This window comes from Zalophus californianus, chromosome 5 (assembly GCF_009762305.2).
Source record: "Zalophus californianus isolate mZalCal1 chromosome 5, mZalCal1.pri.v2, whole genome shotgun sequence".
Classification (NCBI taxonomy): Eukaryota; Metazoa; Chordata; class Mammalia; order Carnivora; family Otariidae; genus Zalophus; species Zalophus californianus.
In genome coordinates, this window is record NC_045599.1 from 136,985,509 (window position 1) to 137,004,317 (window position 18,809).

An 18,809-nucleotide genomic window follows, 5' to 3' on the forward strand; every position below is an offset into this window, starting at 1 on the left:
GCTTGTCTCTCTCTCTCTCTCTCTCTCTCTCTCTCTCTCTCTCTCTCCCTCTGTGCCCTGCCTACACTCACACACATTCTCTCTGTGAAATAAATAAATAAATCTTTAAAAAAAATAAAAAAATGTTTAATACTATTTACTATAAGAATGATAACTGACCAGATTTTGCAACTGTCTGTTCTCTTTTTATGTTTTCAACAGGTAACCCATTATTAAGCAGCAAAGTCAACATATTGATTAATGTCTTAGATGTCAATGAATTTCCTCCAGAAATATCTGTGCCGTATGAGACAGCTGTGTGTGAAAATGCCAAACCAGGACAGGTATCTTAATATTGTTAACAAATAGCATATAAAGACCTACTATTTGTATATGTTTCAGGGTAGAAGACCATAGATAAATGCATGTACACACACATCGATATCTAGATCAATCCCAATACTGATAATGATAGATAGAGAGAGAGAGAGAGAGATAGATAATTTTTTCCCTGGATCATATATTTTCATAAAAGAAAACCCACAAGAGATAGTAAACTCATAAATTAAGGGTGAATTTATGGATGTAGAAGTAACATCTCAAGGGATAAAGTGATGATGGCCTAGTGAATATTCTTCGTATGACTAAACAGTCTAGGATTGCAGATCTGCTACGTTTTCCACTCCTTTACTGTGGACATTTTATAGAATCTGTGACTATAAACCCAGTAAGCAAACAACTTGAGAGTACATTCTTCTAGAGTGTTTCTTGCTTTGCTCACGTGTTTTATGAAGGGGTACAGAAAATCTCTGTAGCCCATTAGAAATGTAAGGCTTCTTTCTCTGGTGGCCTTGAGTAGAACATCTGGGTTATTCAAAATCTCTGAATTACACTTTCCTTATTAAGTCAATATTGCTCTGGTTCTAGTGGGAGATGTCATGAAGGAGGACCACATGCTTATGAAAGTTACTGTCAAAATCCTAGATTTAATGTGAGTGGTGCTGGGTAGCCAGTTTTTTTTTCCCCTAGACTATTATAGATGAATGAATAAAATAATATAATGTTATAATGTGACATGAAGATATGATATGATATGATATGATATAATGAATGAATCAAGCGTGAGAAAATGATGAAAGTATGTCATGAAATAAGAATATGATTAATTCAATACTGTGCACCTAGGTTCCAAAGGAAAAATATGTCAGTATGCTTGGTTCACTTTGTATTTTAATCACCTTTAAATAGCATAACTATTCATTTAAGTAAATTTGAAGTTTTAATTCTTACTGAAAATAATATTTAAAACAGTATCTTTATTGGAAGAAGTTACTCCTAAATATTCAGTATTTGTTTCAATTTGAATGTTTCATACTGCTTTGTAGAAAATCTGTCCCATAACCCTAATCTTATGATGTCCACTAGCTATGTAGCTATTAAATTAAAATTAAATAAAATTAAAAATCAGTGTTCTCATTCATACTAGCCACATTTTAGTTGCTCAATGGCTGTATCTAATGAGTGGCTACCATTTTTTGTCCATATAAATATAGAATATTTCCATCAGTACAGAAACTTTTAGTGGACTGTGATGCTCTAATCCTTTCTCTGATAATTTGGGGAAAGTATTAAATTTATTAAAACCTGACTTATTTAGTCAGATTTTCCACTTGATAAATTTGCAACCTTAATTTTGAATAGACACACAAATGCATTAAAAAGAAATTTTAACCCTTTATCACTTTAAACGTACCCACAATTTATATGGGATAAATCCAGTGCCTTCTTTAGTGTCTAAAAGAGTAGATGCTGCATAAATGTTTAAACAAATAATAAACCAATTTGGTTATTTGAGAAGTTACAAGAGGTTTTCTGAAATCCCACACTCACAACTTAGCAATTTCTCACTTTCCAGATCCCTCCACCCTCACCCCCCGAAACCTAACTCTCTATTTTTTTAGATAGTTAGGGATATTAATCATTTTATATCAATTAGACTCTTGTAATGAACAAAACAAAAGTCCTTTCGGAAATAGAACTCCATTTGACGCTTCTCTGCTTGTCTAACAAACTAAAGAGTTTGAAAGGTTGGGAAAAGTAGAAATGACCCAAGATAACTTGGTTTTCTTACATCTGGGCAAAGTGGTAAGCAATCTGTGGGGTCCTTGGAGGCTCTTTTTTTATAAATACCTATTGAGTTTTCTACTGGGCCACATTTGTTACTCGCGTTTTCAGGGAGTGTGGTATGTGAGCATTTTCTGCTCTTGACCCCAGGCATTCTGCCCATTGTCTAGGAACTATGCCTAGGAACTGTCTATCACTCTGGCCTATAACTGAACATGTATATGTATGTATTTTTATATGTATGTATGTATTATCTATCAAGAGACAGAAGAGAGAGAAAGATGATGCTATCTAAATCAACAGTGATATATATAGTGAATTCCTGAAGTATGAGAGTTTTTTTTCCCTTAGGGCAATGACTCCCAAGTGTCAATTCCAGATAAGTGCCTGTTTATACCAAAGCTTTCTTCTCTGTCTGCTGTTTGAAAGGACATTGCTTCATTCTAAAGTTATGTTCTTGGAATTTTTTGATGTTAAATAACTTTAATTTGGTAAATGATTATGCTTGCTGATAGTAGTTAAAGGCAAAACAAAACAAAATACCTGGCAACCCAATCCCCTAATAATTTACAGAAAACTTATGGATGGGATATAGTGATCTGACTGAGCCTACGAGTTTATGTGAAGTTACGTAAGTTGAAGTTTTATAGAATTGTGACTGATTCACAGTAAACCAGGGAAACAAAATTCTCATTAGAAAGCCAATTTGTCAAATTAGAAATTACTAATACAGCACCAGGCCCTCAAAGTCACAGTAGATACACTTATATGTGAGTGTGTGATTTTGTATGCATGTGTACATGCACACAACTCTATGGGGCATAGATCATGGTAATAAGGTTGAGTTTTAGCCATGGAATGAAAACAAAAAGTAGTAAGTAAATCACATATAGAACACACGATGTATGCTTTTGCCCACTGTGACAAAGACACAGTTCTTGACATTAAAGGTCTTCCTTTGACAAATTCAAATTTTGTCTAAGAGAGTGATCACCTGAGCACTACTCTGCTCTCACTCTCTTCTATACACATTTCCTGAAATGCTTTCTGATGCAAAGCCATTGGATATGTTAATAAAATACAATCTCAAAGCTATTATAATTTGCTTATCTATGTAGTGAATTATCAATTTCACAGTTTGGCTCTCAGAAGTTATTTTTACTCTCCGAATTCTTAAGGGCATTTTCTTGAAGTATCAGAATTTTAACTGCTAAACACACAACATATGGAAGGTGATTTAGGAAAAATTTTGAAACCGGGTTGTTATAGTGCTTACTTCTTTAAAAAACTTTATGAAAATACATTTAATATTGTTGCTCATTGGGGAAAAACAAATATAAGGACAAAACCAGATATACATCCTTTGTATTTCTCTTTCTCATCATTTTATTTATTTATGAAAATAAAACTCATTCTCACAAATAAAACTATACTAAAATTTTGCTATTGCAAGGGCTTTTAAATAATCAGAGATTTTCTTTCCAGTAAGCATTTTCATATTTAGTTTAGAAAGCATTTATTTTATTTAGTTTAAAATGCAAGCAAGTGCATTTTAATTTTATTTTGCTTATTAGTGAGAATTTTCAATGGTGTTAAGTTTTTTTAGTTATGCAGATATTGATTTGGAATTGGCTCATACCCGATGATTGTACCTGCCATTATGAACTGTAAGTGTTTAGATATGTGTTTATAAAAATTATTTGTAAATAATTGGCCCACTGATATGAATCCTAAAAATGTCATTTCTATCTCCTTGTATGCATCATTGGATAAACTTATGAGCCTTGTGTATGTAAAGTTCCCTTTGAAACTCATGACTGACTTCAAGTTTTATCTCAACTTTGTTTCAGATAATTCAGATAGTCAGCGCTGCAGACCGAGATCTTTCACCTGCTGGGCAGCAGTTCTCCTTTAGATTATCACCCGAAGCTGCCATCAAACCAAATTTTACAGTCCGTGACTTCAGAAGTAAGTTTAACCCCATAAAAAAGAAAAACAAAAACCTCTTATCATGTAACTTTGTAATAACACACAAAGGTAGAAATCAATGTTTTTCTAAAAGCACTCAAGTTCCTAAAATATGGAAATCCATATAGGAAAAATACAAAAATCTATAGCTAGCAATAAATTAAATATTTAACCTATATAGATTGTATCTAATGAGGCAAATTGCTTCCATTTATAATGTAGACAGTCCCTTAAAGTGTCAAGCAAAACCGGCCTATCTGGGAAATTGAGTGCTTTCTATGTTTTAAATATATCATTTGTTCCACATGCATATTACTTGTACAAACAAATAGGTAACTTCTTAGTGACTGGTTTATTTGAATAACACAGAGTACAACACAGGTTAAGAATACAGGCTTTGTAATTAGAATGACAAAGGTTTTCCTTCCCACTCCCTTATGTCCTCAATGGCAGATTCTCAATGTATTAAGTTAAACTAAATAATTTTAAACTCATAGTCGAATTGAATCAATCTCATAGTATTTATATTAAATAAAATAATGCATGCAAATCCTTTAACACAATACCCAAAGTGATTTTAGTTGCCAACTCTACCACCATATCTGCACTTTCGTATCTACCACCAAATTTAACTACCATCACCACCACTGTTATTGCTAATAATACTATCACATCTGCTACTGTTATACTCACTACAAAAATACAATGGACACTAGATTACAAATATTAAAGGTAAGTACTGGTCAGTTGTTCTGAAATTATTAGTTCTGTGACTTGTGGATATTTTATCCCTTCTAAGTTTCCATAGTTATGAAATTGGGATTAGAATCACCAGAGTTCATAATATTGGATACTAAAAAGCTAATTTCTTACTAAATTCTATGCTTATAGAACAAATGAACCAATTGTGATGAGATAATGATGATGGTGATGATGATGGACAGAAGTCAAAGGATGTCTGAGTAAATTTACTTTTCTGCAATATTTAGAGGAAAGAAAGCAGACATTTTGTCACAGAAAGAAATTCAGCAGGATTTGCTCCATCTGATAATGTAATGCTAGGGATGGCAGTAAATGCAACAGGGTCCCAAATATGAAGAGCCTTATAATTAGAGAGACCACATATTTTGTTATGAAAATTAGAACACTTTGGAGATTAGAATTGGACAATATTAGTAATTTTATTAGAACAGTTCACATAAAATAGGACTACAAGACAAATCAGACTATGTGGTCACCCTAACTACAAGCCATTTGAAAGGATTATAACTTAAATCCAAAGTCTTCAGAAGTCTTTGAAAGGTTTACAAGAGCATAATATGTTCAGATTTGCATTGGGAAGATCAGTTTGGTTGTAGTGTGGAAAAGATAATAGGAGGATATAGGATTACTTCTGATGCTATTGCAAGAGTGGGTGAGAGAGAATTAAATTAAGGTAATGGCTAATGGAGACATGTGGATAGAGATAGAATCCATAGGGCTTGATGCTAGATTGCCTAGATTCCATGTGTAAATACAATGGAGAAGAAGACTAATCAGATTTCCAGATCCCTGGCTTGGGCAACAAGGTCGGTGGTCACATCATTCAGGAACATAATTTGACTGTTTTCCATTGTATCTTTGCTGGAGAAACTGTATCTGATTAATCATGGTAATATGAATCAGATCATTTTGCCTCATAGCATAGTGTTTTCTCACAGTTTGAATACAGTTTGCTATTCATATGCCATTTACTATATTCTCTCTTTTATCTTAAGTTATATTTTAAGTGTAAGTATAAGTTTTTAAAAACTGAATAAAAATCTTTTTTCACTTCACATATTTACCTTTTGAAAAAAAATTTTCCCCCTGGGGATTTAAGTTCTACTCACTTAGCAAATTTTGATCAGCAAGAGTCACCATGTTATGCATTAGATCCTCAGGCTTTTTTCATCTTATTAAGAATTTGTATCTTTTTACCAATCTTTCCCCATTTTCTCCATACCCGGCCCCTGACAACTGCATTTCTACTGTTTTTAGAAGTTCCTTTTTTTTTAATCTTTTTTAGATTCCACATATAAATGTTACCATGTACAGCATTTCTCTTTGCCTGGCTTATATCACTTAGCATAATGCTCTCCAGGTTAATCCATGTTATCATAAATGGCAATATTTCCTTCTTTCTTATAGCCTAATAATATTCCATTGTGTGCATATATATTTATAGTTTGTATGATATATATTAGCTTTACCTGTTCTTCAGTAGAAACTATTTTAAGAGTGGACATGAGGTTTAATATCTTTTTCTTCCACCATGAACAGCACAATGAATTTTTTGTGGCCATATATCAATAATAAGAATATATTGAAAATACAGTAATCCCCCCTTTTCTTTGGGAAATATGGTCCTAGACACCCATTGGATGCCTGTAACCAAACCATGGATAGTACTGAACCCTGTATATATACTATATATATATATATATATATATATGTATATATATATATATATATATAAATAGATAGATAGAATCTTTTACTATACACACATACCCTATGAAAAAGTTTAATTTATAAGTTAGGCATAGTAAGTAATTACAAGCAATAATAGTAAAATAGAACAATTGTAACAATATGCTCTCATAAAAGTTATGTAAATATGATCTCTTTCTTAAACTATTTTGTATTGTACTCACCCTTCTTCTTATGATGATGTAAAATGATAAAATGCTTAAGTGATGAAATGAAATCACCTTTGGACCGTACATCAGAAAGCGGATCATCTGCTTCCAGGCCAAGGTTGACTTGGGGCAACTGAAATCAGAGAAAGTAAAACCGTGGATGGGGGGGAGGGCGCTACTGTAAACATAAAAGAATAGGAGGCCTTTTGATATGATACGTTCAGGAACATTGAATCCATGACTCCTCAAGTGCAAATATATCAGCTTCTCCAACCCCTATTTTTATTTCAATCCTGACTGTTCCTTTTCCTCAGACTCAAGTATTCAGTCAGCTGCTGAGGATTTCAGTGTGAATTCAATTAGCCCCCATTTTTTATTCCTACTGTCATCATAAGCACCCGGCATTACTAAGTCTCATTGGGAATATTATAATCGACATTTGGCATCTTGATGTTTTGTTTTCAATTTGAAAAATTTCTTCTATGTAATAACAAAGTCATCTCCCTATGTACAACAGTGTATCAAGTAAAGTTTTCTCAACTTTGTCCTTCTATTGAAATGAGTCTAGAGAAGCTGCCTAATTTTTAGTTGCTGAATCTAGAATATACAAAGAGATGAATGGAATATTACTGAGATAGTAACATTTTTTCTGAAATACCTGTATTTTAATGAGGAATATATATTTTTAAAATTAGTTTCCATGATTCCAAAGTGGATATCATATATGGCTATAATAAATTAAATATTAATATGTTTTTTAAAATAGCAAAATATTTCTAGGAGTTACTTTAATAGACACAAACAATGAAATGGTGTTATGAATAAAACCAAATTCCCACTTATATGTGTAGAAATAAAAGAAGTAAAGAACAAATGCATGCAAAATAATACTTTCAATAGGAGTATTAATTGCATTTATATAAAATTTAAAATATTTATTGCTTTGGATCATTCTAAGTAGATATTGCTATGTTGATTTTGTCAGAACTAAAATGAATTATTTTTGTACTTATATTAAAATAGTGATTATTATAATTTATTATGTCTAAAATTTTTAATGAATCTTGATGTTTTTAACCCACTTTATTTTCCATTTTTCTTATACTAACTAATGTACAAAAGTAAAAGATATTATATATACATATACATGTATAAAAGTGAATGATATATATATATATACATATATGCATATGTAAATATATATGTATAAAATATACATATATATATTTTTACCAGATCTATATTGTAGATACTGATCTGGGAAAAATAAAAATCAAATGCTAAATTGATATTTGTTGTCTTTTAAAGAACAAGTTCATAGGTGAGATATTTTACAGACTCATGCTTTGTAATCTCTGCTCTTCCATCATGTAAGAAAACACCCACAGATGTATTTTTTTTCTCAGTGAGATTTCAATGTTAGAAAAAAAAGCATCAACAGACACACACAAATGGGTCAACACAAAATACTTCTAGTCTTATAAACAGTTTTATATTCTTTCTGAATTGAAAATTTAATACTTACACCAGACAAGATTAACGTTTCTTCTTTTCTTAAGGATTATTTTGATTCCATTTGGCAGCTTGCATCATAATAAAAGAAAGAATTAAAATTTGGATGCATTTTTGCTGATGCAAGAAGAGCTTCCTACTGTTTAACCGATACCAACTTTCAGATTTGAAACAAAGCTTTTAGTAACCCTCTTATCGCAAATGTCGTGTTTTGTAGACAACACAGCTGGAATTGAAACCCGAAGAAATGGATACAGGCGCCGGCAGCAAGAGATTTACTTCCTTCCTGTTGTAATAGAGGACAGCAGCTATCCCGTGCAGAGCAGCACCAACACTATGACTATTCGTGTTTGTAGATGTGACTCTGACGGTACCATCCTGTCTTGTAATGTGGAAGCAATTTTTCTACCTGTGGGACTCAGCACTGGGGCTTTGATTGCAATCCTACTGTGCATCATTATACTCTTAGGTTGGTTTCAATATTAATCACATATTCCCTCTCTCTCTCTCTCTCTCCATCTCTCTCCTCTGTGCCTCTCTCTTCACACTTTACCATGTAAATCAGATTTTTCTTTATTGAGATGTCACATCTGGATAGAAGGGAAATTATCTATATTGAATGATATTTTTATTAATGTTAAATTTCTATTTACTATCTCATGTCTATATACCATTTGGAATAAATAAATAGCATCAGAACACAAAACTATGTTCAACCCCTTGGGGATTTTAACTAATAACAGTTTGTTGCACTTGCCACAGTGAAATTTTCTCTAACAAATATCCCATTTACAGCAGTGTTTTTTTTAAGTGTTTTTTTAAAAATTAATTTTACATTCCAGTAATCGTTGTTACCTAATAAGATGTTATATAAATCTTTAAAAATATACTAGATGATCAGTAGCTTTCAAATGCCAGTTCAATAAAGAAAGAAAAGAGAAAGAACGGGAAAGGAGTGAGAGAAAGTGAAAGCACCCCCAAATTTTCTTTTTTTTTTTTGTTTAAACTGCCAGCCGAAAGCAGTTCTTATTCCAGTTCTCACATCTCACATCAAAATTCTAACCATTCCCCCTAGAACACAACACACTGAAATATCTAGAAGCACTGCCAAGGAAAAAGGACAGAGGTAATACATTCTGTAACATCTCTGTAAGAATTAATATAAATCTACTTTAGGGGTTTCGTTCTTCCATCAATTCTGTTCAGCTGGCTCCCTTCACTTATTAATTTACTGGCAGATTCACAAAAGCAGAGAGAGCTTTTCTGTTTTGCCAGTCATTTCTTTAAATTCAAATGGCAACAGATTACAATTGGGCATTGTGGAATCTGTTTATATATGCTTCACAAATGTAGATACATATCTTTATCTTAAGATAGAAAATAACAACAACAACAACAAAAAACTAGAATGTAAAGCATCAAGTAAGGCCTTATATCATAGTTTATGGAGAACATTCTCCAAGTCAGAAACTCATGTTAGTTTGGAGATTGAAGTTCTAGTGCAATTTTAATGGTATAGGTATTAATTCCAAATAAGTAACTTTGGTATCCAGAAAAAAAGTTTCCTTTCTATCTTTATAATTTATAAGTTATCTCTGGCATATGTGCTGATGATATGAACCTTAAAAGGGAGGATTCAGAATAATATTCTCACATCTGAAATTGAACACCAGCAATTAGGTGTTTAACCTCAAATCCAGTGTCACTTTTTAATGCTTCTCTCTTGTCTAGGAGCTACCTGAGTCCCAGATCACATCAACCTAGCATGACTTGGCATGTTCTGGATGCTCACCTCTGGCCTCTTTGGCCCTTTTACACTGTAGCGAGTAATCTGGCTCAGGTCAGCAGCAGCATGTGCCATCATCTGTCAGTCAATCCTCCAGATGGTCACTGAGGGTCCACAGTGTGCTTGCACAATTCTAGCATGTGAACCTTCTAGGATACAGCAGGGGATGGTGGCAGTATTAGTCCTGCCATGGGGTGTACTTAAACCCCAACTATTCCTGGACTTCCTTAACCAATCTCAGACTCCTTCAGATCTTTCCATTTATTCTTAGCCATTTCCATAGCTTTCCTGGGATGAGGGAAATCAAGAGCATCTTGTGGGGTCTAGGTATTTTGTAGGGGGTCCTCAGGCACATCAGCTAGAAGTGCCTTCTCAGTCATAGCATCTCCAAAGCCATTTTACATGCAAGGCATCTTTATAGGCTTCCAGTTTCTCCCTCACTCTCTGGATGAGCAACAGTCATTTTAGTGTTTGGATTTCTAAATGCTGGGAGGAGTGCAGAGGGCTAAACATTTCTTCAAGGACTATTGTACAGAAGCTCTACCTATATCTCCTCCCTCCTTCCAGTTGGTTAAACTTTAATTTTGGAGGAAGAGGGAGTAAATGAGCTTTCATCATCAACTCAATCTTCTCAAATTTCTAATCGTATGACGAGAGTTTTCCAGACCCTGCTGTAGTAAATCAAACACACTTTGTCTTTCAACCTGTTACCACCTCTGTGGAGGAGAGGGGTTTTTATGAGGAGCAAAACTGAGCACTGACTTCATCATTTGAATCTGTGCCCATTCACTTCTAGAGGAAATAAACCCTTTCCTTTTTTTTTTTTTAAGATTTTATTTATTTATTTGAGATAGAGATAGCGAGAGAACACGCAAGCACTCACATGCAAGGACTCACGCTTGAGCGAGGGGGAGGAGCAGAGGGGGAGAGAGACGTAGGCTCCTTGCTATGCAGGGACCCTGACACGGGCTCAATCTCAGGACCCCCAGATCATGCCCTGAGCTGAAGGTAGACACTTAACTAACTGAACCACCCAGGCGCCCCGAAATAAATGCTTTCAATTTAACGGATGGCTGTGCATCAACTAGGAACAAAAATAGATTTACATTATGAGAGTATATAAATTATTTCAAAATTTTATCATGCTTCATGAACGTAAACTGAACACTAGCATTTGTTTTGGAAAATATCTCAACATGGCAGGACACAGAATTGAAATAACTAGAGGTCTTGGTTGACATGATATATAAAACTAAGGCCCTTATATTCTATACTCTTCTTTCCTTCCTTTCTCCTTTCCTTCTTTCTTTTCTTCCTTCTCTTTTTAAAATGTATTGCTTTTAAAAGTTATTGTCACATGAAGATTTGGATTTATTTCATTAGAAATGTAAGTGTTGCAACTGGGAAATCTAACTATGAATAATATGTTATTTATGGGCTATAATATTCAAGTTTTATTATACAAACACTATACACTCTCTATATGCTTAGAACAACCATTCTTTTGAAAAAATTTGTAACACACACTTTTTAACTGATACCATAATATTAAGATATAATATAAATTAAATATAAGACTGTAATTGCTTGATTTTGTGAATAATTTTGCTAAGATTTGTTAGCTACAATTTCAAAATGAAATTGCGTAAACATAGATATGATACTTATTGTATAATATGTTTACTTTGAAAATAATGTGTTGGCAAGCCCTGATCAATTTTATGGAGATGTGAACTACACCTTCTCAACTTGCAATTGTTGTCTTGTTCCAGCCATAGTTGTGCTGTACGTAGCTCTGCGAAGGCAGAAGAAGAAAGACACTCTAATGACCTCTAAAGAAGACATCAGAGACAACGTTATCCATTACGATGATGAAGGGGGTGGCGAGGAGGACACCCAGGCTTTCGACATTGGTGCTCTGAGAAATCCAAAAGTGATTGAAGATAACAAAATCCGCAGGGATATAAAACCAGACTCTCTCTGTTTACCTCGTCAGAGACCACCAGTGGAAGATAACACAGACATACGGGATTTCATTAATCAAAGGCTACAGGAGAATGATGTGGACCCAACTGCCCCACCATATGATTCATTGGCAACATATGCGTATGAAGGAAATGGATCAGTAGCAGACTCCCTTAGCTCTATAGACTCTCTCACCACAGAAGCAGACCAGGACTACGACTATCTGACAGACTGGGGACCCCGCTTTAAAGTCTTGGCAGATATGTTTGGTGAAGAAGAGAGTTATAACCCTGATAAAGTCACTTAGGGTGGAAGCGAAGGATAAAACACAACCAAAATGAGACATTTAAGAAAAAAGAAACACAAATAGAAATCACAGACACACACACACACACACACACACACACACACACACACACACACACACACACACACACACACACACCAGGCTTTATAGGACACAATCCTTTGATTATCTGGTTTCTAGCAAGTTGCCATATTTATCAGATTGTCAGTTTTGTTTTATTCTGCCGACGCAAGATAAATCCTATTATGTGTACTTGCTTGGTTTTGTTTTGTTATTTTGGAAACACACTGAGACAAGCTCAGGCCTATTAAATACAATTTACTGACATGACAACATAGAACGAAGATAGCTATGTGGCATCACGGTGGAAGAGTGTTAGATTTTTCTTAATTCCACTAAAGTGCCTCTTGAAACTCTTATCATTTAAAATGGTGTATAATGCACTCCGCTGTGATGGCATTGCAGGAGCCAGAGACGCAGAGGACAGAAAACAAAGACATTGTCTTTAAGTCAAGGAACAATAGCAACATGCTGACTTCTAATTCCTTTTGAGGAAAAGAGAAGAATACTTTCTGAACTCCATCTTCTAATAATTCAAAGTTTTTTTTTTTTAAACCGTATGCCAAAACACGTTTGTTTTTCCTACCCTTTCAGAAAATTGAAATAAATGTGATAATATGAAATTCATTATGTAAGTCCTGAATTTTAAAAGCAATGTTTGACCTTAACATTAGTTCACATGAAAGGTGTTCAGGAAAATGTTCCTTTTTTTCCAAAAAAAAATTTAAAAAAAGGAAATTAAGAAAAAATTCCCTCTTGATAAAGAGAGGCCTCAGGGCTGAAACTCCACATTGAAATAAATATTGGTTTTGTCTTCATACTGTGCTGGTGTGTGGAAAGTTGGTTTTGACAAATCACCAGATTATGAAAGTTTTCATTCACAGATAAAATTTTTAAGTTGTGTTTCTATGAAATTTTTTAAGGAAAAAGTGCCATTAATTTAAACACGGGAAGAGAAATTCATTACATAGCTTCTCAGAGTTTCTTATAAACTAGTGATTTTTTTTGTCAACTAAGATAATAAAATGCATATCAAATAATACAGGATGGATTTATAACATGTCTAAAAATATTTATTATATATTACTAAACAAATGAAAAATCAGGGATTTCAGAAAAATCAAACCAGTTACTAAATTACTAAAATAAACACAAATGCAAAATCCGGCAGTTGATTTATTTATTGAATTAACATGGACTTCAACTTCGTAAACATTATTATTATATTAGATCTCACAGTTGCTGTTCATGCGATCATCTACAATAATTCCACTATAAATGATTCCATACAACTCCTGTGCTCTGTAAATAAATCTTACTTTTTAATTTGATGCAGATTTCTGAGAACTGTTACATTTTGTAAGCCTACAAGTAAACTACACTCATATACTTTACTCTCCAGTGAACTGTACACTATCTAGAAATGCACTTAACAAAACAGATAACTATGAAGTGATAATATATTTTCTTAATAATATAATTATACAAGTGACTACTGAACTATTGAGACTATCTATAGGAAAAAATAAAGGTTGCTTAAAAGATCCATCCTGAAAATGTGGTCAATACCTAGCTGTATTTATGAAATATTTATGAATATATTTATATTTGCAAAATTGCAAAAGAATTCACACATGGGAAAAATGGGTAGAAATATGGATAGTATAGGCAAATTATAGTCAGTCCTATTCATTCTTAAGGCTTACTTCAAATATATGTAAGTGATAATTATGAGGTGGCAATTTGGCTGTTTGCATTTGCAGTTCACATCCCTGTTTTGGTGCCACAGAGTTGCACACTTTCCTTGTTTCCCCAAACAGGAATAATTACTGACCTTCTTCCTCTCAGCACCCAGATTTTGCTTGTGTCTCATCTCTGGGAACCACATTAGAATATTCATGTAGTGTAATAATTCGCAGCATGATATGCTTTGGGAAATATTTATGTAATTTTTAAAAACCTGGCAATGTTATAACCATACTGGAAGAAAAAGTGAAGGCAACTTCTGGGTTTGTCCTAGCAACACGATTTATTATGCAGTGATGTATGACCCCTTGAAGAAGGTTAATATGCAAGATCACTTCCAGCTGACAACATGATTCTTCTCAGGAGCTACTGCATTTTGTATCTTGCTCTAACTGCTCTGCATGTAGTCATATATAGGAAGCGATGATGGTACAAAGAAAACTTGGGAAGGGCAGGTCATTGCAAACCCCATGACTGAGATGCTAAGCAAAAAGGTGAAATTGGTGAGTCTTGCTTTTACCAAACTAATAAGCTTTTGTTCTGTACTTCTATCTTTTATTTTTGCTACACCACTGCAGTAGGTTGTTAAAGCTGCCATGACAAAATACCACAGACTGGGTGGCTTAAACAACAGAAATTTATTTCCCTTGTGGTTCTGGAAGCTAGAAGTCCAAGATCAAGGTGTCAAAAGAGTTGGTTTCTTCTAAAGGCCTCTCCCCTTGGCTTGTAAATTTTCTTTCTCCTTGGCTTGGCCACTTTCTGTGTCTTCATATGGTCTTCCCTCTGTGCTAATTCCTCTTTTTCTAAAGGCACCAGTCATACTGAGCCCACTCACATGACCTCTTTTAAACTTAATTAACTCTTGAATGCCCTATCTTTAAACACAGGCATATTATGAGGTACTGGTGATTAGGACTTCAAAATATCAATTTTAGGGGGACCCAATTCAGCCCCTAACAGCCACACAGATATTAACAGCAAATTAAAATATATACATATATATATGTATATGTATATGTATATGTATATGTATATGATTTACAACAAACAAACAAAGAAATGTGAAAAGAAATAACTTCAAATGGAAATAGTTTCAGGGACAGTAGGAAATCAGAAGAGTGATATGGTGAAAAGAGGTCTTTCAGTGCTCATAAATTGGAATTATTATGGGTTATCTTTTAGACTATTTGAAACTTACAAAATCTTTTTCAATTTTTTAAATTTTTAAATCATTTTAATTTTTTTAAAATTTTTAATAAACAGTCCCTGGCCTTCATTCAGGAATTAAACAATATTTAAAAAGGCTTAGAATTTACATGGGGAATTTTGGTTATTAATAACAATCATACAACACTTCTTAATTATGTTACAGATTTACCTTTGCAGAAATATATATGTACATATTATATGTAACATATGGATGTAATATATATAAATATATTAAATGCAACGTTTGTGCTCAAAAAAGTATTAGATCAATACATAAGAGTGAAACAGTGTAATATACTAAAAATAATTTAAAATTGCTTTTGTAGCAAATTCTGTCATTAATTGGAAATGTACTATGGGGCAAGCACCTTTGCCTCCATGGTCTATTCTCTTTGGAAAATTAATTTGTTGCCCTTGGTGTTATCTAAGTTTCTTCTGTAATATCTTGATGCTTAAGTTCTAGCTACAATTACATGAAGTCTATTAAATCATTTGCATATTGATTACATAAAATTATGAGAATCATAGAGATCTTCAAGATAAAATTAAAAATCTTTGAACTATGGATTTGACTAATTATGCATTGGCTCACCAGGTACCACATATGGAGAACAGGCAAATATTTCTTAAGTCATAATTGTCAAAATTCTTCAGCAAAACAATTGTAGAATGCATAGAAAGAGAAAGATCCTGAGCCAAAGAGGAAAAACAAGTGATGGGAAGAAAAGATTAGAAGGGTGTGTCTGTCATTCCTTGTCTTTAAGAGGAGGATATTATACAAATCCTTGAAAAGGTTTAGTGACTAATGTATTAAAATGGGAATTTTTAAAAGCAGGTATAAAAAGGCAGGCATATTTGAAGTGGGCCCCAAACTATGACTAGGTGTGAAAAGAGTTACTAAGATGTCAGTAACAACATCAACCTGCTTCCTAAGAAAAAAAGGAGTGGGAAGGAGATAATTTTACAACCCCATGTTTGAAAACTTCTCTTCCTCCTCCCCTAATTCATAGTTTAGCTGGCTACACAATTCTCGTTTGGATTTTTTTTTTTTTTTTTGGAGGTGTTTTCTATCATACTCTGGCATCCAACCCAGCTGATGAAATAAAGGGATGAATGTATCACTCCTTCCTTTTATGTGATATGAATTTTTTCATGATGATATTCAGACTTTTTCTTATCTTTTGTGTTATGAAATTTCACACTAATGTATCAAGATGAGTCTTTTATCATTCTTAGGACTATACACCCAGGGTGTCCTTTCAAGATGGAGCCTCAAACTCTTCAGTTCTGGGAGATTTTTTGTATTTATTCTCTGATGGGTTCCAACCCTGTATTTTCCTGTTCACTCTTTGTGGGATTTTTAATAATTGGTTTGATGTCCTGGGTTTAAGAATTAATCACATTATCTTTTAACTGTCACTATCTTATATTTTATCTTGTTTTCATGATTACCTTTTCATCTCTGTCTTCCAGTTCTTTTGGGGTTTTTTTTTGTCTTCCTGTTCTATTGATAAACTTTCCAGTGATATTTTTTTCTGATTTCAGGATCTTAGTCATGTTGTGTTGTCCGGTTCTGTCACCTTCCTGTTACTCTGCTCTTGTTTTTAGATAGTTTGTTTCTTTACTCCCTCTGATAATGTTAATTTTAGCCCTTTTAAATAACATTTTTCCCCTCCGTAATGGTTGTATCAAATAGAGTAGGGGAAAGAGAGATATAGACATTCCTTTTAGTTAATTCTATTTTGATTCATGTCTCATTCTAGTTCTCTGCCATATTTGATATGTCCTAGTCCTAACACATTCCAGGACTATGATGAGAAGACAAGTTCTCTACTGTGCTGCAACGCTGGTTCTCTGGTCTGCAATTTTATACCTAGTTTCATTCATCACCATTCCATTAGTCTTCCAATAGTTTACCCAAAATCCTGGCCTGCTAATAGGCAATATGCCATTTCTCTTTTGTTGTGGGGATGCAGACATACAAACACACACAAATAAATACACATGCACATATGTATAATTTAGAAATATTTTTCTATAGAGAAACGATATTTGCATCTCTATAGAGAAATAATATATGCATATTATTTATAAATATATATATTCCCTTATCATTAAGTTACGTAATCATTATAACTTTGTATCAGCATGAAAGGAACTTACATATATAAATGTAATCAATCATAATGACCCAAAATTTGAAAAGAAAACTGGTAATTTTTTCTTGTATCCATTATTATAAGGCAGATGAATTTAGTTTATATATGTACACATGCACATATACATACACATATACACACAAATATATATATATGTAATTAGATGGTTGATAATTCCAATTTGTAGTAAGTTTAGATTTTCATTTAACTCCTTTATTCAAGTCCCTTATATTTCTTAGTATAATGGATTTTCCTAACAGCCATATTCACTAAATTTCTCAAAAGAAATTTAATAGGAATTTAATTGTATTTTTTAACTTCACTTTAAAGAAATAGAAGGTAAGAGTATCCAAACAACTTGTGCAAAACCAAAAATTAGTAACCTAATGGGTGGCAAAGCTCTTAAATTGTGAAGTTTAAGTAAATCTAATCTTGACTTCTATTTTGGGGTTCTTTCTACTCTTTCTCCAACTCTTACACTGTTACATGTAATATTTCATTGATGAATGTAATTAACACAAGCTCTTGGATATTCTGGGCCATATTACAACATATCATTGTACTTCCTTATTATAAAGAAGAAAGAACCTGAACATTGTTGATTCTCATATCAATATCTTACTCAAGAACCAGGGTTTTAAGACACAATACTATCCTACAATACAGTAAAAATATTATACAATTGAAAATATTGATATTTCTTACCAAGAAGCAATGTATTTAAAGTTATATCAATGTGGACCTCTTTATAAACATCCACATTAATGATCTAAGTACAGCCTTAACTTTTCCAAAATTTTCAATCCAATTATGTCTTTTTTCCTTCTTTTCATCCTTGCATATCTTAGCCCTTATTATCACTTAAATTTCCAATTTCTAAATGCAATTTACTTATGCCTCTCCCAGTCCATTGTCCAGTGAATATGGTATTTGCCATGACTGAAATTCCAATAAGTTGTCATGGAAATTATCTGAGAATTATCAGTCCACCCTTTCACCTCTTCTGCTGTGTCAACATTTTTAAAAATGTGATAAAAAAATAAATAAAAGCCCTTGGAAAATGAAAAAGAAAATGTGATAACACTAACAGAAAGTGCTGCTAATCACCGAAAATATACTCTACAAATATATGCTACAAACATTTAATGCTCACAGTAACTTGAGGAGTTATTATTATCTTTATTTTACATGAGTGTAAAATAAGTTTAGATATGTAAAGTAACTTGACTATTTAGACACATTTAACACATGGTGGGGCCAGGACCTTAACACCATTATCATATGCACACTCCAACCCTTTACCCATGGTATATGGTATACTTCTTTCTCCCACC

At 33.2% G+C, this 18,809-nt stretch overlaps 1 protein-coding gene across 4 annotated transcripts in view; it reads left to right on the forward strand.

The window, feature by feature from the left end:
- CDH12 (cadherin 12) overlaps positions 1-13,891 on the forward strand; it is a 1,005,284-nt gene extending 991,393 nt beyond the window's left edge. For 3 of the 4 annotated variants that reach the window (XM_027605549.2, XM_027605548.2, XM_027605550.2), the window contains 4 exons: positions 202-323; positions 3,954-4,071; positions 8,461-8,712; positions 11,802-13,891. In XM_027605549.2, the coding sequence (XP_027461350.1) occupies positions 202-323; positions 3,954-4,071; positions 8,461-8,712; positions 11,802-12,301 (992 nt within the window). In that variant the 3' untranslated portion in view covers positions 12,302-13,891. Of the gene's footprint in view, positions 1-201; positions 324-2,454; positions 2,780-3,953; positions 4,072-8,460; positions 8,713-11,801 lie in introns of those variants that run through there. The other variant, XM_027605551.2, reaches the window with a different exon arrangement.
- Positions 13,892-18,809: the final 4,918 nt, after the last annotated feature.